Source organism: Rasamsonia byssochlamydoides (genome assembly GCF_041956645.1).
Source record: "Rasamsonia byssochlamydoides strain NRRL 3658 unplaced genomic scaffold VTN77scaffold_85, whole genome shotgun sequence".
In the NCBI taxonomy this organism is placed as follows: Eukaryota; Fungi; Ascomycota; class Eurotiomycetes; order Eurotiales; family Trichocomaceae; genus Rasamsonia; species Rasamsonia byssochlamydoides.
Genome location: NW_027192468.1, coordinates 24,965 through 44,463, shown reverse-complemented (window position 1 = coordinate 44,463; position 19,499 = coordinate 24,965). Strand labels below are relative to the sequence as shown.

Below are 19,499 nucleotides of genomic sequence, written 5' to 3'. Positions count from 1 at the left end.
GGAAAGTCACCTGATCCGACGCGCTCCTTTCGCGTTGCGATTGTTTGTGTTGTTTGCCATGGAAATTTCTTTACCTAGATGAGTATGGCTCATGGATCAGTTGGCCCACTACCTTACTCTGTAATCATGATAGCTGCTAGCAAGATGCAAGGCGAAAAGATTCATTATGGAAATTATTCAATGAATTTTCGAGCATAATGACGCTAGAACTCAACTGTCTAGGTGAACCACAGACCCTGGCGCTAGAAAGGGAATCCATGCTCAAACCATCCAGTTATCCATTATTAAAATTACTATCGGCTTTTGTATACGCAGAAAAACACGCTGTACAGAAAAGGGATGGATCCTATCCTAACTAATTGATGCATTCGTTGGACCGAATACAAGAAGAGACAAACCCACCCCGGATTACATGAAACCAAACCATTGCCGAAAGGAAAACCACCGAAGAAAATTTCCAGATTAAAATGTCCAGATCCCAAAACCGAATAACCCCCCAGTTCATAACATTCATGGTATCATGCAGAGTACATCAAGAACTGAGGTGATTTTAACGAGTCCCTCACAGGAAAGCAGCGAAGGCGGCACCGGCGAGACCGAGGCCAAGGCCAAGAGGACCAGCGGTAGCCATGGCAGCACCGCCAGTGGAGGTAGCAGTGGAAGAGCGAGTGGAAGAGCCGCCAGTCGCAGAGCTGCCGGACGAAGTGGTCGAAGTGGTAAAGGTGGTAGGGCTGCTGCCAGAAGCGGTCGTGCTCTGGGCAGCAGAGGAGGCAGCACGAGAGCTGGGCGCAGCAGCACTGGACAGAGGCGGCACCTGGACCGGGATGCTAGAAACGCCCGCGGGCAGGGAGGCAGCAGGCTGCTGGGAAGTCTCCACAGCAGGCTGAGAAGTGACGACGGCGGGCTGAGAGGTCACCACATTGGGCTGGCCCGTCACAACACCCAGCGAGTTGGTCTCAGTGAGGAAGGGCGTAGCGGGGTTCTCCTACACACTATTGTCAGTGGGACGATAAAGAGTCATTCAAGATCATTGGAAACTCACTACCGCACTGCTGGAAGCCTCAGGCTTCTGAGCAAGAGCAAGAGCCGAGAGGGCGAGAAGAACGATGGAGGAACGCATGGTGAAGGTTGGTTGTTGTATAAGACTCGAACTGATCTGATCTCGCGAAAGACTGGCTCACGGCGATGCTGCTGAGGCAATGGTATCAAGGGACTTGGGAAGAAGAGAAAGGGAACGCAGGAAGAATGCTGGAGTCCAGTCGCCTTTAAATACGAAGACGAGTTGTCCCGTGCAACGAGGTTCCATATGGGAGGCTGGAGGGCTAGTCATGGCTGTCGTCAGTTTGTGGCCAGGTACTTCACCATGCATGCTGGGTCCACCCGTGTTTCTCCTCCCCAGCCTGCTTCTTTTTTTGTTGGCTCTGTCCCATGTGAGCCAGGATCTTGTGTCTGATTGAGGCCTGGCATTTGCTGTCCCCCAGTCGAGACCAGGACAGGATCCCAGCCCTGCAGCCCCCCGCGCCGTATTTAGTACACGGGTCTCCAGTGGCTCCACCATGATTCGTTTACGATCGTCCACTGTGCGGGTGGCGCTGTCCTTGCTGCGTAAGCGGGCTGGTTCCTTTCGACAAGTTTCATCTAACCAACTTACTTGCAACTGGCAGTCCACTCCCCCCGGCACACGCTCTGGCTGGGCATTGTCGTCATCGCTGTCGCAATGGTGGACTTGTACCCGACTACGGAGTACTCCGTACAAACACCGTTATACTCAGTGTAGAGCCTCAGGAGTTCTCTTTCGAATAAACCCAAGCCATTTGCGTAGGTAGGACCTGCAGCACGCAGGGGTAAAGGAGAAATGCATATTACAAAGGAGGAGTACTCCGTAATAGTAATGACTGAGAACAGGAGACACTGCATGGAGCTCATGCTGTGTGCCCTTGACAGCTCAGACAATTCAGACAATGGACCAGTCATATCTTAGCTTAGATCGGATGCACTGCCAGCTCCTTGGACTTGGCATGTTCGTTCCATGGGAGATCATGAAATCCAAATAAGGTTCAACACCACAGTCAAAACTATCAGCAGATTACTTTTTTTTTAATTGAATTGCTATCTCCTTACAGCCATCAATTAAGATGATTTGTCCCTGGATATGAGAGGCTCTGTGAGGGATTCGGGTGGCGTGAAAAGCGTCCTGTCTGCAAGAGTAAGAATAACATCACTCATTATTGATCTTTTCTTTCCTCAATCAATCATGTATATGCTAATAGTAACTTAAGTTACCGAGGTAACTACATGTGTTATTGTTATCGGTAAAGATCATCTTCAGAACCAGAGCCGGGAGGAATCTTCGATTCCTTTCCAGCAAACCGCGATTCCATTTCCATGGGTCAGCTCTATGGTTATCCTTCACGGTTGGTCCACGTAGGTATCGCCTCCCAGTGGAGATTAGATTGGCGATAGAATATTAAAGCGTTTCCCTAGGACCACAGTGGAGCTAACAAAATAAATTAACCTACCTAGCCGGTGAATCGTGATTCCTGCCAAGTTGCCATGAGATAAAAATAGCAGACTGGGTCGGGTGATGGCTGGCACAGCCCTTGAGGTTGCTGAGGTAAGCAGCCTTGGCAAGTTGGGATTAGGCCTGCAGCGCCACGCCTGTCTCAGTTGGCCCGAGCTATGGCCCACTAGCACTGTGCTTCCATGCACAGGGTACATACACCAGTGCTACAACCTACATAAACCTGCATATTGGATGATCTTTGACGATCATAGCGGATAATGGTGGTAACAAGAAAAGAGACAGAAATTGAGTTTGGATTGTTCAAGATGGCTCGAAAATTGGCAATGATGTCAAAGTGGATAAATGTAGCATCATCCACAGTGGACGCCCAAAATATATAATTTTCACCTAGATATAACTCTTCTCCCACGGGATATAAAGCGCATACTCCGTACAAAGGACAATGATCTGCAACTAACCAAACCCAAGCTTACGGCTCTAATTAGGCAACCCGTCTCTCAAAAAGAGGGGTACAGCGAAGAGATCCACATTTCCATCCAGATGCTCTACCTTATATACGAGGAGAGCGAGTCATATAAGGCCCCTCTTCTATTTGTTTTATATCATTTATCATTTATCCTGTTCTCACAATTAGAGGGACTATAAGAGATAGATACCTACCTATTACACAGGTCCTGACTTCTCCCTCTATACATTGGATAGAGGGGAAGAAATTTGTACTCCGAAGGGTGTTGTGTCGTGTAGACTCGAATACTGGAAGGAAGGGGATCGCACCGGATACCCCGGAATTAGTATCCAAATAAAGTGCTATGCTACATCCAGTTTCTCCGAACCAGACCAGCGGTTTAAACGATGAGACTTAAAAAACATCCTTTCATTGATTGGTTGAATACAATCAATCTACATAGAGATGTTAACCAATCTAATCCCTACCAGGGGATTCATCATAGACGGCCTCGGTCCTTTATCAGATGGCATGACTCCTTCGAACTCCAGTTTCAGCTAGGTTAACGGTTCTATGCCCGGTCCAAGTCCGCAGCCGGTATCACTGGTTCGACCCATGAAAAAATATTGCACTCTAGGTTGAGACAGTTCAACCAGGCTCTAGCGGACTGAATACCAGGCGTCCTTTGGCCTGAACCACAAGTAGCTGGTGACTATTGGGGCATCTTGAAGCAGCAAGACGTCGACCACCAATGAGTACCGGCATGACCCCCCTTCGAACAGCAGTGCTACACGGCACGACTCCTCCACCGGTTTCTGCTGCTGGATAGAAATAAATATCTTTATCATAAGAAAACTTTATTCATCTTTCACGTGTCGACATACTGTGCATACGTATTATGTGAGAATTCCTCCAGGTTGTTGGACGAACTAGTGCCGCACCCATCCAGTCAATCAAATCACCCCTTCGTCGACTCGTCTTGACTACGCATCCAATCTGCGAATTCCTTTCGACTTGCCTGAAAACCCAAGGTCAGCACCAGTCAAAATCAACTGGAAACAGGGATCACTGGTCTCAATTGCAGAGAAACCCTTCGGTATAACCCCGCGACACAAGACCGTATTACGACTCACCCTCACATCCCAAAACCCAAGCCTCTGCTCCAGCCCGCGGTACGGATTCCTCCGACCCCCTTCTCGCTCAATCTGTCCCGCCCACGCACTCCATGTGATGGGCTTTAGCTTCTCCGCGCCAAGGACAAGGCCAATCGAGACCAGAGCGACGGAGACTAACGTCTCAATCGTGATATCCAATGGAAGATCGGGGGCCAGTGATGATGATGAAGCGGGAGAAGAGCGCGCGGCGTTGCTGTACAAGGTTGAGTGTTCGTGTGCGGAGTAGGCGCTGGTGAAGTTGCGAGATGTCAGTAATCAATTGTTCTAGCGGAGGTAGTAGCCGTTCGATATCCCAACGGTCCAGGACAGAACACTGTCGAGTACAAAGGCGAAGAGTAAAGAGAGGAAGAATAACTCACGCATGAGCCAGCAAAATAAGGCCAAAGAACGTGATAACACGCGAAAGGAACCCCATGGCGTCGAGGCAGCTGAGGTAGCTGGCTTGAACGTGGTGATTGTACAGTATAATCCCGAATCAAATAAATCACCGCGCCTCCTCTTTATCTCCTTCAGTCAATTAGAAAAACTCAACGACAGCTTGACCGGAGCAGTCAGTCACTCAAGAACCTGCTCGCAAAAAAGGCCGCGCTGGAATTGGATCTATCCAAGGTTGATTGAATATTCCAAGTCTGCCTGTTTGGAGTAGTTTTTGATTAGTGAGTGGTGAGGTAAGCTGTGATTGCTACGGATGCGGAGAAGACCGTGTTGCGCAACATCCCACCCCTCCTCGCAATTTAAGAAAATCCAATGGATTGCCAGTCCATTGGGGTTGCCAGAACACGAGCTCATTAACCCCTCAGAACTCTGAATTTGGAGAAATATTATGCAGGGATGGCTTTTTTTTTACGGAAATACTTGAATTATGGCTGAACATCAATTTCCAATGTGGCATGTCATGGTGGGAGTGTCACCATTATATATATTCGAGTCTCGACTGGTGATATTTACAACGTTCAAAGTGAATACCCGCGTCGAAGATCATTTTCTCATGACGTAGAATTTATTAAATGTCTCATAGTCATAAGGGATCTTCGTAAGGATCTTTGTGAACACGCTGGGCGCGTGGTTTTGAATTTTTTTCGTCATCTATGACCGGCTCTCTACAGCTGGTCAATATCTAGATAATCAAAGTCATAACTCAAAAATTCAGGCATCACAGTCCATTGTCATCATTCTCATCATTCCATCCCTCTTAATTCATCTTAATTCATAAAATATTTCGTTTACAGCTTCTGCATAGCGGCCTGTTCGAGTCAAGTTAGAATACGCTCAGCAGGTACCGGCCAGAGTAAAACTTACAATATCAGTGGACTGGACGTGCTCTTCATCCTCCTCAATCTGCTGCTGGAGCTCATCGAGGGAGACCTTCTCGTCCTCAACGACCAGGTTGATCTGCAGTTTCTTAATACCGAAACCAACGGCAACGAACTTAGAAGCACCCCAGACGAGACCATCCTTTTCAATGGCACGAACGTTGGCCTCCATCTCCTCAAGGTTGGTTTCATCATCTGAAAAAAGTCAGCCAACTGTCGTTCACCAGGTCCAGGCTGAATCTACTCACCCCATGGCTTCACCTCCAGGGTGACAAGGGACTTGGCCGCCTCCTTGGGCTTAGCCTCCTTCTTCTTCTTGTATTCAGCAAGGCGAGCTTCACGCTCCTTGACGACCTCTGGGTCTTCCTCCTCGGAATCACTGCCGAAGAGGTCCAGATCCTCGTCGTCCTCAGCGGGCTTCTTCTGGCCGGTCGGGAGCTCCGTCGTCTCCGGTCCGTAGGCAGTGTAGGGCTTAGAAGGGTCACCCGGGAGGGTGGAGAACTCCGACTCATATGAAGCAATGTGCTTGTACCAGCGGGCGACGTGAGGGAACTTCTCAGCGTCAGGAGCGCCCTGGAAAGCCTTGAAAGTCACAACATCGGCCTGAGAGGGCTCATTGCTGGATTCTTTTCGTCAGCATAACTCATATTCCAGATGCGGTAACCATTTTGAAGAGAAATAACAAAGACGACAGAAAGATCAGAGACGCGATTTCTCGCAATTGGGTGTAGTCATGCGGCGGTGTCTTAAGTCGCCTCCTAAACACGGACCAATTTGTTTCTCATCACGGAATGCAGCAGAAGTTGAAAGCACAAAGCATATTATAATCAAGAACAAGCAAGCAGGACTTACCCAACAATGTAGCTCCTGGTAGCCAACCAGTTGTTGGCAACTTGGGTCAGGGGTTAGCACAGCCTGCAGGAAGTCAAAGAGATGATAATAGCTTACCAGTAAGGCCAGCATCTGAGGTGAAGTCGGTGAAACCCATTGTGAAATATATTGAGAGTGGTTAAGGAAGGAGAGGACAGGTTAGACAGAGAAGAGCAAGGTGGTGGTGGGAGGGGAAGATGGGGAGAACAAAAGGAGTTCCAACGTGTCTAAAATTTTGGGGAGAATTTTCTTAAGCGGCGTGGTAGCCCCTCCTTGGGGTTAGCCACGTGATCGGCGCCGAGACCGGGTTGGACTGAGGTCCCGCCACTCAAAAGCTCGAGCTTTCCAGAACGATCGCCGATTCGCCGAGAGCTTGCGGTAGCAGTTATCTCAGTATATATATCTAATCCTCCTCCATTATGTACCATCTCTTCTTCCTCCAACAATAAGATCTTTTCAGAATATGATGTCTACAAGGTTACGGATTTCTCGGAGCCGGCTATGCCGGCCGTCTACCCTCGCATCGTCATGCAGAGTCCCGGCCATGCAAAGGATAGGCCTCGGGCAAGCTCTTCGGCCACAATTCTCCCCTCGGAGGTCCGTTATTCCTTCGATTTCCATCTCTCGTCACTATGCCAATGGCCGACCGAATCCTCCAGGCGGTACATACCGGATGAACTTGGGAGGTGAACCGGAAAAGCCGGCGTTGGAGCAATATGGCGTTGATCTCACCGCGAAGGCCAAGGCTGGGAAGCTCGATCCCGTCATTGGAAGAGATGCAGAAATTCATCGAACGATTCAGGTTCTCTCGAGACGCACGAAGAATAACCCAGTGCTCATTGGCGCCGCCGGCACTGGCAAGACAGCCATCTTGGAGGGTCTAGCACAACGTATCGTGGATGGAGATGTGCCAGAAAGCATAAAGAACAAACGTGTCGTGGCGCTGGATCTCGGCTCGCTCATCGCAGGCGCAAAGTTCAGAGGCGATTTCGAAGAACGGTTGAAGGCGGTCTTGAAGGAGGTGGAGGATGCGCAAGGTGGTGTCATTCTCTTCATTGATGAGCTTCACACTCTGCTCGGACTCGGCAAGGCGGAAGGAAGTATCGACGCAAGCAATCTCCTGAAGCCTGCCCTGTCTAGAGGCGAGCTACAATGTTGCGGTGCCACCACTCTCAATGAATATCGGATGATCGAGAAGGATGTTGCGTTGGCCCGTCGTTTCCAGCCCATCCAAGTCGGTGAGCCATCCGTGGCTTCTACGATATCCATTTTGCGAGGTATCAAAAACAAATACGAAGTTCACCATGGTGTGAGAATTACCGATGCGGCCCTCGTCGCGGCTGCAACCTACAGCAACCGTTATATCACGGACCGTTTCCTTCCTGACAAAGCCATCGATCTGGTGGATGAGGCTGCCTCAGCTCTTCGCTTGCAACAAGAATCAAAACCGGATGCGATTCAGGAGCTTGATCGAGAGATCACCACAATACAGATCGAGCTTGAGTCGCTTCGGAAAGAGACCGATGTCACAAGCAAGGAGCGCCGTGAGAGGTTGCAAGAATTGTTGAAGACGAAACAAGAGGAGGTCTCCAAGCTCATGGAGATCTGGAACAAAGAGAAGGCAGAGATTGAAAGCATCAAGCAAACCAAAGAAGAACTGGAACGGTCACGATTCGAACTGGAAAAGGCGCAGCGTGAGGGCGACTTCGCGAGAGCTGGAGAGTTGCGATACTCTATTATTCCCAGTCTCGAGGCCAAACTGCCACAGGAGGGCGCTGCTGAAGTCAAGGAAGGGCAGACTCTCATTCACGATTCTGTCACGGCTGACGATATCGCAAACGTCGTCTCTCGCACTACTGGCATTCCTGTCAACAAACTGATGGCAGGTGAGGTGGAAAAACTGATTCATATGGAGGACACCCTGAGACAGTCCGTCCGTGGACAAGACGAAGCCTTGTCTGCGGTGGCCAATGCAGTCCGGATGCAGAGGGCAGGTCTCAGTGGAGAAAACAAGCCGTTGGCATCTTTCATGTTCCTTGGTCCGACCGGCGTGGGAAAGACCGAACTTTGCAAGAAAATGGCTGGTTTCCTCTTCTCTACCGAGTCTGCGGTTCTGAGGTTCGACATGAGCGAGTTCCAAGAGAAGCACACCGTTAGCCGTTTGATCGGAGCACCTGCTGGATACGTCGGATATGACGATGCCGGCCAACTTACCGAGGCTGTGAGGCGAAAGCCCTATGCTGTGGTGCTGTTCGATGAATTCGAGAAGGCCCACCGCGATATTTCTTCTCTATTGTTACAGGTACTTGATGAAGGGTTTCTTACCGATTCTCAGGGGCACAAGGTCGATTTCAGGAACACCATCATTGTTTTGACTTCCAATTTGGGAGCTGATATCCTCGTTGGGTCGGATCCTCTGCACTCTTCCAAGATATCTGAAGATGGAGAAGTCTCTCCTGAGCTGAAGAAGGCGGTCATGGATGTGGTGCAAGCATCATATCCTCCAGAGTTCCTCAACCGAATCGACGAGTTCATCGTCTTTAAGAGGCTTTCTCGGAGCGCCCTCCGAGATATCGTTGAAATCCGACTCAAGGAATTGCAGTCCAGACTTGATGATCGACGCATGACGTTGAAGGTTGAAGAAGATATCAAGGAATGGCTCTGTGAGAAGGGTTATGATCCCAAATATGGCGCTCGCCCACTCAATCGTCTGATTGCTAAGGAAATCGGCAATAGGCTGGCGGATAAAATCATCCGTGGCGAGGTTGCTTCTGGGCATACGGCACGTGTGAGGTTCAATTCGGATAAGAGTGGTCTTGAGGTCGTCCCTGAATCGTAAGTGGGAATGGTCGATGGAGTTAGGGGGTTGTTATTTATGCATGAATACGTTGATATCATGATGCGGCACATTTGGTGGGGACATTTGGATACATAGGGCCTTTATGCTGGCATTGCATGATGTGAGGTTGGTCTCTGCAAAATGTATATTATGATGTACTATATGAGTCTCCGCTCAGGACGAGCTCCTCTCCGTATAGAATTCTAATGTAACTAATGCCACTCATGTACATTATAGAGAAAAGTGAAGTCTCTTCCTGTAGCTTGAACATCCCGATTGGGTTCGGTTAACAACCCGAAACTGGAAGTAGGCAATGATGGGCAGTATCACGGGCAGTGTCCTACTACTTACTATCTACCCAGTTTCTCCCCAGTTCAACTCACAAGGATGCCTTCTGCCAAAAGAAGAGATTCGGTCTTTAGCACCTCTTACAACCCCTCGAGTTCACGTCGACGCTTCCAAGCAGGACGTGATGAAGAGACTCGATTGTCTCAAGGCGACCACTCATCGAATCGCGCCCATATGGCTTCATTCCAGCTAATCGCAAGAAAATTTCTGGAAATGGACCTTTTACCCAAGTCCCCGCGGCAGCAAAATTTCGCATACGAAGACGTCCGAAAGGAGCTGAAGGCTTTGCTGGGAGAATGAATCTTGCTCAAGGTGGAGATTATCGGTGGCTTCAAGTTAATGGAGACCAGATTTTTATACTATTTATTTTGCTGTAGGGAATACACGCACCGTCGGGTTAATAATTAACCACTGTTGAATTGATCACTCCACGTTTTCTCGACCGGCCAAACTCCGCGTTCTCCATAGTTTCGGAGTCTCCACTTCCCCACACAGCTCTCTGCATAGCTTTAGCATATATATATTCTATTTGAGGCCGATCGAAACCTGATGATTTCCCCAGGGAAAAAAGATGAAGAAAAATTACCCCGCAAATACCTTCACCATGTCGAAAGAAGAAACAATTGCCCATGAGGAGCGGTCCTCCGGGCAATATGCGACTCCGTTCGTGGAAAATGTGGAATTGGAGAGGAGGTGAGTTAGGGTTCCGATGTTATAGTAGGAAGAGTGAGCGGGACTTATGAGATCATAGGATTTTGTGGAAAGTCGACCTTCGTCTTATCCCACCTTTGTTTATCATGGTACGTTCAGCTCATTGCCTGCTGTGAGATTGTGTGCTCTTACTGATATGTATCATTTAACCTCGGCAGTACATTCTCAACTGTACGTGCATTACCAATTATCAGTGGGAAGGATCCAAGTGCTGACCAGACCAATCTCAACGGGAAGACCTCGATAGAAACAAGTGAGCAGATGTTCTTGTCAATCATGAGACGAATTAGGCTGAGAATTTCATAGTATTGGAAATGCCAAGGAGGCCGGTATGGCAGACGCTTTGCAACTCAGCTCCTCTGATTACTCGCTAGCTGTCTCTATTTTCTTCATTGGATACCTTCTTCTGGAAGTTCCCAGCAATATGATTCTCAGCCGGACTAGGCCCAGTCTCTATCTTCCGGGTCTTATGGTGGGTCTGATTTTCCTCTATAGAAGTGAACCACAGATACTAAAAGTGTTTATTAATTAGATTGTCTGGGGCGCCATGGTGTAAGAAAATCCTGCTAGCAAGAATGGGTTGGAATCAACAAATCTGACCGCGAGCGTCGCAGCATTGGCTATACCGGTGTCAACACGAAAGGAGGTCTGATTGGTCTCCGATTCTGCCTCGGTCTGATCGAAGCCGGCTACTTTGTGGGTTTCCTGTCGTGATGGAAAATCCAGCGCGCTAACCGACTCAACAGCCCGGAGTGCTGCTTTTCATGAGCAACTGGTACAAGAAGGCGGAACTGGCTCGTCGCTTCTCGATCTTCTACTGCGCTTCCCTTGTGTCCGGCGCCGTTGGTGGCCTCATCGGTGATTACCCATACCTCTCTCGCCGGGTAGTTCCATTTCAATTAACAGTCATCTAGCCGGCTTGATTGTGGACGACATGCAAAACCGTGGAAGTCTTCCCGCATGGAAATGGCTGTTTCTGAGTAAGTCCCGATTCTTGAGTTGATCGGACTCTGCTGAGGGTTCTGTCAGTTGAGGGTGTCATCACTATAGGATGTGCTATCATTGCCTTGTAGGTTCTTTCCCGTTAATTCCATTGTGCAACGAGTAATTATCTGACCTCTTTGCGAAGATTTATCTTGCCGGATTTCCCCGCTACCACGAAATGGCTCACACCGGAAGAGCGAGAATACGCCATTCGTCGTCTGGAGCAGGACCACAACTCGAGTCGAGCTGGTGACATTAGCCATCTGCAGAGCCTTTTGTCTGCGATCAAAGACTGGAGGTAAGAGGTCGCATTAGACGGACGTATCCCATCCGCTCTATTGATTGACGCCGAGCAGGACTTGGCTCTTCATGGTTGCTCAGAGTTTGTGCACTTGCGCGGGCACAATCACCTACTTCGTACCAACCTTGATGGCCGCCTTGGGCTACACGGGTATGGATGTGCAATACGTGCGTGATCCTCTTACATGCTTTATGTCGAGTTCTGCTGACAATGCTACAGATGACAATTCCTATCTGTAAGAGATTGGTGCTGCATTGTCACCTTCTATTGAATTTTCTGACAAGTTCACTTCAGATATGGTCGCGCTCGTGATCGTTCTCGTGTGCTGCTTCTCATCTGACATACAGAATGAGCGGCCCAAACATATCATGGCTATGGCCACCATGTCCACTGTTTCTTTGATCATCGTGGCAGCGGTGAAGAATTCCAAAGTCCGATATGCGTTTCTGGCATTTGGTATGGCTCCAGTTGAATATCTTCCATAGTTCTTTCACTAACTTTCTAAAATTTAGGGGCTGCCGGGATTTGGTGTTGCAGTCCTCTGACCCTCAGTTATCTATCAAACACAATCTATCGGCCGGCGGAAAAACGTGCTGTGGCAATTGGCTTTGTGAAGTATGTACAAATTACCTCTGTGCTCTCTCTCTCTCTCTCCCCCTCTCTCTCTCTGAATCTTTCTTTGCTAATAGAGTCATCCTACAGCGCCTTGGCAAACCTATCCTCCGTATAGTAAGTCCTCCGGAAACTGCGGGTTTTATAGCATTCTGACAGTCTTTCGCAGTGGATCCTACATCTGGCCCTCCAATACTGCGCCGGCATACATTCCTGGTTTCTCAGTGAGCACGTCGCTGATGTTTGGCTGTATTGTCACTGCACTTCTCCTTATGATCCTTACGAAGAGGTATCCCTACGAGCTCACGCGAGACGGAGGGAGCGAAGAGAGGATGCATTCTGGTGAGATTAGCAGTTCGGGAGATGTATAAGAATGGTTGCAGGGGATGTTAGAGTAGGTTCAAGCAATGTACATACCTATATGTATTATGTACTCTCTCAGTCCTGCATCATTCGATCAGGACTACTGGATTAGAATTGGAAATCGCCCATTGGAAATTCCAATAATTTTCTTCAGCCATATTTCATTTCTTCAAGCAGACTGAAATGTATTTATTCAGTCTACTGAAGATGGTATTATTGCTTAAGGTTGACCTGGGAGAAAAAAGTCCCGAGGATCGGAGAAGGTCCGAGCCTGTTGGGCCGGGGAGGACGTTCAGCCTACTGGGACGAACCAATCAACAGTGCTCCCGCAGACTGATTACCTACCTAATCAGGAAGGTCCTTCCATCGTCTAACTAGACCCCGGACAATTCAAGCATCTGGGGTACTTCCATCAATCCCATCGACAACTTGCAGATGGCAGCAAGGCAGCCCGTATCACCGCCCGTTTCGACGTCGTGGCAGCAGCGTCCAGGAGTGAAAGATGCAGAGACGCCTCTGACTCAGGCCATTTCCTGCGACCCAGGCCTGAGGGTCATTCCGGGAGACCATGGTCCACCAAAGAAACGGGCAAGGAAGGAACGGACGTTGGTGTGCAGCTGGCCCGAGTGTCGACGAGCTTTTGGGAAATTCGAGCATCTCCAGCGCCATGAGCGAAGTCGTAAGCTGTTGTCGTAGTAAACGTGATCCATTCTGGGCGTTTCTGACTTCAATTTCTTATCATGCAAGACGCTGGTGATGTCCGATACGAGTGCCCGACGTGCAGAAAGCGCTTTGTCCGAAGGTGAGGCTCTCCGATACAAATTAATGGATTGTTAAAAAACAAAACAAAACCAACGTCTCCTTGACAGAGATGTGATGACACGACATGCTGCCCTTCATGGACTGTCCGCTGCTGCTGTGAAGATACCCCGCAAGATTTCCTGGTGGGTCTCGACTATTTCTTAGTTATCTCGACGATCAATTAAGCTTCGCTACTAATGCGTGGTATAGCACGTCGTGTGCCACTATGAAGGTCCGATGTGACGGACAGCCTGGAAGCACATGCAGCAGGTGTCTTGCTTCAGGCCATGCATGCCAATACAGGAACCGCGAGAGGACGTCAATATGTCATCCTGCGCCAAACCACGCTGATAATGTGTCAATTTACTCGTCCCAGACGGATTCGGCTGTGTCCAACGGCCAGATGCCAACCGAGAATGCGACGCTTCATCCGACTCTGAACATCGCTTCTCCTTCTATGAATGCAACATATCAGATATTAAACGATGTTCATGCTGATGGCTCCCCGGCACCCGTCACCGGTAAGTTTCGTCAATTGCCTCCTTGGAATCGTGCTGATTGATCCACAGCGGATGACGATTTTTCCAATCTCCCTCTGGACACTCTCTATGATGTTATCATGGACTCCTCGGAAAGTTATTTTGGATGGAACATTACTGAAGAAGAGATGGATAATATGAAGACACTAAACACGAATGCCCCAAACACTCCGCCAGCGAACTGGCTTCCAGCAAATGCTTATGACTCTGCGCTTCAGACCCGCGCGAAAGAGCAAGATACGGCAGAAGTTCTTTCTGCGCTTCCACCGTCGTCACACTTAATAAGGGACGCCCAGCCAACTGATACTCCATGGGTAAGTGGAGTTCAACTGGAAGGGAAGAAAGAACAGCCACAACTAATCTCTGCAGCCGCACGTCTATCGACCCAGCAAGGATGATAGCTGGTTAGATCTTCCTCCCGTATCTCAAAAGTCTCGACCAACGCTACATGAGGCCCATTGCGACCATGTGACTGAGTCAACCCGCGAAGCGATGTTATCGTTGGTCGGCATGTCTCACCAATCTCATTGGCCGATTGTCGACGTGGCAGCTTTCCCCTCAACCCAGACGTTGACGGTTTGCATCAATCTCTATTTCCGCCATTTCCACGAAACTCTTCCAATCCTTCGACGATCCACTTTCAGAATGGCGGAGGCAAATCCGGTCCTGCTTCTTGCCATGGCAGCCATTGGTGCCATGTATTCGAGGAATGGGTTGGATGGACTTGCGGTGGCCCTGAATGAGCTAGCTAGAAGAGCAATTGCTTACATGAGGGAGAGCGATCGACGTGCAATGTTTGATACATCTATCGTCCAGGCGTGGCTCTTGCAGTCGACGTTTGGGCTGTTCTGCGGTTCGCGAATGCTCTATCAGCATGCGGAAATCAGTCGAGGCGGCCTTGTCACAACAGCACGGAGGATGCATCTCCTTCGTCCTAGTTTGACTTTTGTTAAAGAGTTGGAACGACGAAGAGACACGACTACTCCGGAAGAACTCCGCCGAGCGTATGCGGATGACGAGGAGCGGCGTCGTCTGGGATGGGGAATATATGTAGGTCATCATGTTATGGTGCACAGCTGAAAGTCTGTTACTAATATTGTTTACAGCTTTATGATATGCAAATTTCATGCTTGCTGGGCATTTCTCCTCTTTTCTCTGTTGGAGAGATCAATGTGCCGCTTCCGAGTGACGAGGAAACTTGGAATGCACCTGCAGCTGCCATTGACTTCGAATCAGAGCTGTTTCAGCCTCAAAAGTCAAACTTTCGTACCGTCTTGAATTCGTTGCTTTCAGCTGGAAAGCTGCCGCAACCTCTGAACCCATTTGGCTTCTCATTGATCGCTCACACCCTCTACCGGTGAGGTCTGTTGTCATGTGCTTTTTTATATGAGACTAATCCTTATAGGCTTTGTACTGATGCTTCCGCATTTGATCCTATCCTTTCTCAGCCTGTCGCGACGGATTCTTTTCCGTACCGGCTGGCATTTCCGTCGAACTTCAAGCAGTAAGCCGAGATGATGGTCGGGTTTGTTGATTGTGCTAGATGACTGATAAATGAATCCAGTAATCCACAGGAACTGCTGGATCAACTCTCTGCGTCGTGTTACTCTCTGTCATGCATGCCAAACTCGCTGATCGTCAGCGTTTCGGCACTTTCTCATCTGGGACACATCCAATTTACTTGGTCTGGCTTTCTCGACAACATCAAGATTGCCGCTGGTAAATCTGGGACAGAAGAGAGCAAGAGGGATGCAAGGGCATGGTTGTCAGCGCGGATATCAGAGGATCCCGTCAGTGCCAGATCAATACTCGTCCATGCTGGCCAGCTCAGCGCCCTCCTAACTAGATTTCCTTTTGAGTGAGTTGACCCATTTCTTTATTTGCTACTAATTCTTATCCTGACGCCACGATCGTAATAGCACCCCATCTGAGACAGTTTGGATCTTTGACGTTGCCCTCACATTCTGGGCTATCATCAAATTTGGACAAGGAGGGTTGTTGGGTGGCTCATCTACGGGCCAGAATCGGACAACGATCACCTGTGAGTTTATTTCTACTGAATTCCATGCATCCACTTTCTCACCTAACTAATCCGTCCGTACTCCGTATGTAGGGTCTGAATTCGACGATGTCGAAGGATGGATTCAAAACGGCGGACCCGTGTCGTTTCAAGGACTGGGAGACCTGGCCGAGCTGACAGTGTCAAAGATTCTGTCGACCTTCAGCGAGAGATTGGAGAATATGTCTTGGGGGATTGCGCAGAGATTCAGGCATGTTTTGATGAATCTGAGTAAAGAGTAGGAGGTGATTTCTTGGAGGCTATCTCTGTAAAGATATGGATTGTAATATACCATCGGAGGTCGATGAATTAAATGTTTGTTATGCTGTCAATAAAAGTGCGAAGTATTTATTGCCTATGAGCCCATCTTTTCAACATCGACAACAGTCGCGGAACAACGTCCGTAGAGCTTATAAGAACGACAGTCTCGCTCCAATAACCCCCGAGGATCGCGGAGAGGCCGAGCGGGGCAGATGATCGCACGCGGGGTGTTTGTTCCTTTTTTGTATTTTTCTCCACATTTCCTCCGGTATTACAACGTACCTAGCGGACAAATCGCGACGTTGATAAATAAGGTACCTAGCAATTCCAATTTCTTTTTCCAATTCACTCGTTGACATAACTTTTTATTCTCTTCTTTCTTTCGTCTGTCAGAGAGCGAACATTTCTGCGTCGTTACTACATACACAACCTGCCTAGTTATCATCATGTCTGTGCCTACAGAGTTTAAGCTCAATACTGGAGCTTCCATCCCTGCTGTTGGTCTTGGTGAGTAACACTGTATACATACCTCATATAGAATTGAACGGGCAGAGAAGAGCAGAGCTCTTGCGCTTTCTTCTTCTTCTTCTTTTTTACCCCCATATACCCATCTTGTCAACGATTAATTCAAGTTTAGACACACGCAAGCTTATCTATGAGGTACATGCTAATTCGTGGCACAGGCACATGGCAGGCAAAACCCGGCGAGGTGGGCCAGGCAGTCCTGCACGCGTTGAAGTGCGGCTATCGACATCTGGACTGCGCGTTGATCTATCAGAATGGTTCGTCTATGCACCTTCCACCCCGAAAAGATTGATCAAGAGATTATCTACTAATATTAATGGCATTTATCTAGAGAAGGAGGTCGGAGAGGCGATTAAGGCGTCTGGCATCCCAAGAGAGGAGATCTTCATTACTAGTAAAGTGTCCGTTTTTTGTCATATACCTATTACCCATGGGGAGATAATTTAGGGACATGTATAGCTGACGCAAATGGTGCGCAGGTGGAACACTTACCAGGACAATGTTGCTGCATCCCTGGCGCAGACGTTGAAGGATCTCCAGACGGATTATCTGGATCTGTATTTGGTTCATTGGCCAGTGTGAGTGCCCCCTCCCCGGGGCAATCAACCACTTGCAAACGTTCATTGTCCTCCTTCAGTCTGATCATTCAAATCAAACCCTTCCATGCTGTACGACTGACTGACTGACTGATGATTGACAGCCGGCTCGTCCCCAACGAGACATCTGCGCTCTTCCCAACCAACCCCGACGGCACGCGCGCCGTGGACCGATCCTGGAACCAGCAGGATACCTGGCGGCAGATGGAGGAGCTGTACAAGGCCGGAAAAGTGAAAGCGATCGGGGTGTCGAACTTCAGTATCCCGTACCTCGAGCACTTGGAAAAGACGTGGACGGTTGTTCCGGCTGTTAACCAGGTGCGTAACCGGGCGTTGTTGAATTGAAATTGAGTGGCAGCTGACGAAACATCTGTCAACAGGTCGAGCTCCACCCGTACTGCCCCCAGCACAAATTGAAGAAGTGGTGTGAGGATAAGGGCATCGTTCTCGAGGCATACTGCCCTCTAGGCTCGACAAGTAAGTCTCAATCCAGTTTTTCTCCTTCAACGAAACGGCACTAATTCTCCTTCTTTCTCACAGACTCCCCCCTCCTCAAAGACCCCGAAATCGGCGCCATCGCAGAAAAGTACAAAGTCTCGCCCGCGACAATCCTCATCTCCTACCAAGTCAACCGCGGCTGCATCGTCCTGCCCAAATCCGTCAACCCGAGCCGGATCGAGGAGAATTTCAAGGTGATCCCGCTAGCGAAGGAGGATATGGAGGTGTTGGAGGGCATGGCAGCGAGGGGGAAGCAGCAGCGGGTGAATACACCTGCTTGGGGGCATGATTTGGTGAGTTCACCTTCTTCTTTTACAGGTACCTAGATTTTAGTGAGAGAGACTGCTGACGTGTTATCCCTCCCGTGTTTGTGTTTTTAGGGCTTCGATGACTGGTACGGGCCGGGCAATAAGAATGCGCCGAAATAAAATAGAAAAATCAAAAACTTGTCGGTTGACTCTGTGTCGGTGGGAATAGACAGTCAGCAGAACACTGACTATACATCTATGGTTAGAGCTGCTCGACATCATGAAACCATAAAATCAACAGCTATGTAGATGACTAGTCGCTCTCCGTCTCTAATCAATTTTTTGTCTGGTCACAGTTTGTGTTTGCTTGTGTACAGTGTACGATTATTGTTCGTTAGATGACTTGCTTGTCTCAGTCAGGCTCATGTGCTAGCTGTGTGCACAGTATACAGGCAACACAGAATTTAAATGAATTGTCTGAATGATTCGACGTCTCTCTCGTGCTTACATTATGTAATGTAGATACGAGCCCTTTCTCATTTTTCTTCTGCTGGAACAATACTGTTCTCGTAGTTGCAGAGATTTTTTGAAATCCCATCCTCACGGACTCGGTATCCTCCCTTTGAACTTTACTTTAATGCTCCTCTAGATACAAATCGGACAACCAACCTAGCAGTCCCACTCCCGGTGTATTCCACAGTATCCATTGATGTCATCCCCCGTGTACTCGCAAAGATGGTTGTAGCTACCGTCACTGTTGTACAAGGCAAAGCTGCCGTCGCCGCAATTTTCGAGGTAATAGGTGTACCCGTTGGACAGGGTGAACTCAATCCCGCAGGGGTTTTCGCCATTCAGGTTGATGTTGACGGCGGAACCGCATGGGTCGTCTCCTTCAATCCAGGCGGCTACAGTACAGTACAGAGTTGGGTCAGCAGGTGAATTGGACAGAATGAATGACATCAGTTTACCGTTCCAGGTTGTACTGGAGTCAGACGTTTCAAAAGTGATCGTGCCAAGGGCAACGGTAGCTAGTGAGGGAGGTGTCAGGAAGGCAAGGAGAAAGGCAAGAGTGGGAATGAGCTTCAGCTGCATTATATCAGGATGTTTGTTAATCAATGATAGAATGTGACTGAAGAATGCTGAAGCCTACAGCGAACTCCAACTGTACTGAAGAATGACTGTTTGTTTCTTCCTCTCAACAGCGACCGGACTAGTTCTTATGTAGTCAATTTGAGCCTCATATATATTGTCCCATTGGGCATTGATGCCAGAAACGGATTCCTATTTCAGAAAACTGTTCCAGAGGCGTGGTAGTATTGTATGCAGCTGAGCTGATGTCAGACTACTGTGACCAATACCAACCATTCTGTTGCAATGAGGTTAAAATCGTAGAAAATCATATTCGAAAACACTGTGGAGGCCATACAGACCTGGAGGCTTCCTCGCTTTCCGATTTGAGGAAGACACAATAGAAGGATATTATGGTC

At 48.7% G+C, this 19,499-nt stretch overlaps 8 protein-coding genes across 8 annotated transcripts; 4 read left to right on the top strand and 4 right to left on the bottom strand.

Moving 5' to 3' along the window:
- Positions 1 to 562: 562 nt before the first annotated feature.
- Positions 563 to 1,120, bottom strand: VTN77DRAFT_9245 (uncharacterized protein; the record flags this gene model as incomplete). The annotated part of the gene is made up of 2 exons (XM_069425832.1): positions 563 to 985; positions 1,043 to 1,120. The coding sequence occupies 2 exons, from the start codon at positions 1,118 to 1,120 to the stop codon at positions 563 to 565; spliced, it is 501 nt and encodes a 166-aa protein (XP_069274016.1).
- Positions 1,121 to 3,927: 2,807 nt separating this feature from the next.
- On the bottom strand, positions 3,928 to 4,559 carry VTN77DRAFT_9244 (uncharacterized protein; the record flags this gene model as incomplete). The annotated part of the gene is made up of 3 exons (XM_069425831.1): positions 3,928 to 3,987; positions 4,103 to 4,373; positions 4,504 to 4,559. The coding sequence occupies 3 exons, from the start codon at positions 4,557 to 4,559 to the stop codon at positions 3,928 to 3,930; spliced, it is 387 nt and encodes a 128-aa protein (XP_069274015.1).
- An 808-nt stretch (positions 4,560 to 5,367) lies between these two features.
- Positions 5,368 to 6,445, bottom strand: VTN77DRAFT_9243 (uncharacterized protein; the record flags this gene model as incomplete). Its single annotated transcript, XM_069425830.1, has 5 exons — positions 5,368 to 5,388; positions 5,444 to 5,652; positions 5,706 to 6,076; positions 6,310 to 6,349; positions 6,406 to 6,445. 5 exons carry the CDS (start codon positions 6,443 to 6,445, stop codon positions 5,368 to 5,370), a joined length of 681 nt encoding a protein of 226 aa, XP_069274014.1.
- A 345-nt stretch (positions 6,446 to 6,790) lies between these two features.
- On the top strand, positions 6,791 to 9,166 carry VTN77DRAFT_9242 (uncharacterized protein; the record flags this gene model as incomplete). Its single annotated transcript, XM_069425829.1, has 1 exon — positions 6,791 to 9,166. The coding sequence occupies one exon, from the start codon at positions 6,791 to 6,793 to the stop codon at positions 9,164 to 9,166; it is 2,376 nt and encodes a 791-aa protein (XP_069274013.1).
- A 952-nt stretch (positions 9,167 to 10,118) lies between these two features.
- Positions 10,119 to 12,493, top strand: VTN77DRAFT_9241 (uncharacterized protein; the record flags this gene model as incomplete). Its single annotated transcript, XM_069425828.1, has 17 exons — positions 10,119 to 10,207; positions 10,266 to 10,314; positions 10,384 to 10,396; positions 10,463 to 10,478; positions 10,532 to 10,697; positions 10,758 to 10,777; positions 10,840 to 10,921; positions 10,972 to 11,083; positions 11,140 to 11,205; positions 11,255 to 11,294; positions 11,355 to 11,507; positions 11,566 to 11,677; positions 11,730 to 11,745; positions 11,805 to 11,966; positions 12,023 to 12,125; positions 12,213 to 12,239; positions 12,292 to 12,493. 17 exons carry the CDS (start codon positions 10,119 to 10,121, stop codon positions 12,491 to 12,493), a joined length of 1,428 nt encoding a protein of 475 aa, XP_069274012.1.
- A 427-nt stretch (positions 12,494 to 12,920) lies between these two features.
- On the top strand, positions 12,921 to 16,126 carry VTN77DRAFT_9240 (uncharacterized protein; the record flags this gene model as incomplete). The annotated part of the gene is made up of 11 exons (XM_069425827.1): positions 12,921 to 13,164; positions 13,233 to 13,287; positions 13,355 to 13,429; positions 13,497 to 13,807; positions 13,856 to 14,139; positions 14,195 to 14,875; positions 14,932 to 15,182; positions 15,231 to 15,329; positions 15,390 to 15,683; positions 15,745 to 15,866; positions 15,939 to 16,126. 11 exons carry the CDS (start codon positions 12,921 to 12,923, stop codon positions 16,124 to 16,126), a joined length of 2,604 nt encoding a protein of 867 aa, XP_069274011.1.
- Positions 16,127 to 16,591: 465 nt separating this feature from the next.
- VTN77DRAFT_9239 (uncharacterized protein) lies at positions 16,592 to 18,192 on the top strand (the record flags this gene model as incomplete). The annotated part of the gene is made up of 8 exons (XM_069425825.1): positions 16,592 to 16,652; positions 16,829 to 16,927; positions 17,002 to 17,071; positions 17,150 to 17,248; positions 17,371 to 17,584; positions 17,647 to 17,743; positions 17,807 to 18,057; positions 18,145 to 18,192. The coding sequence occupies 8 exons, from the start codon at positions 16,592 to 16,594 to the stop codon at positions 18,190 to 18,192; spliced, it is 939 nt and encodes a 312-aa protein (XP_069274010.1).
- Positions 18,193 to 18,681: 489 nt separating this feature from the next.
- On the bottom strand, positions 18,682 to 19,104 carry VTN77DRAFT_9238 (uncharacterized protein; the record flags this gene model as incomplete). The annotated part of the gene is made up of 2 exons (XM_069425824.1): positions 18,682 to 18,917; positions 18,981 to 19,104. The coding sequence occupies 2 exons, from the start codon at positions 19,102 to 19,104 to the stop codon at positions 18,682 to 18,684; spliced, it is 360 nt and encodes a 119-aa protein (XP_069274009.1).
- Between the last annotated feature and the right edge of the window lie 395 nt (positions 19,105 to 19,499).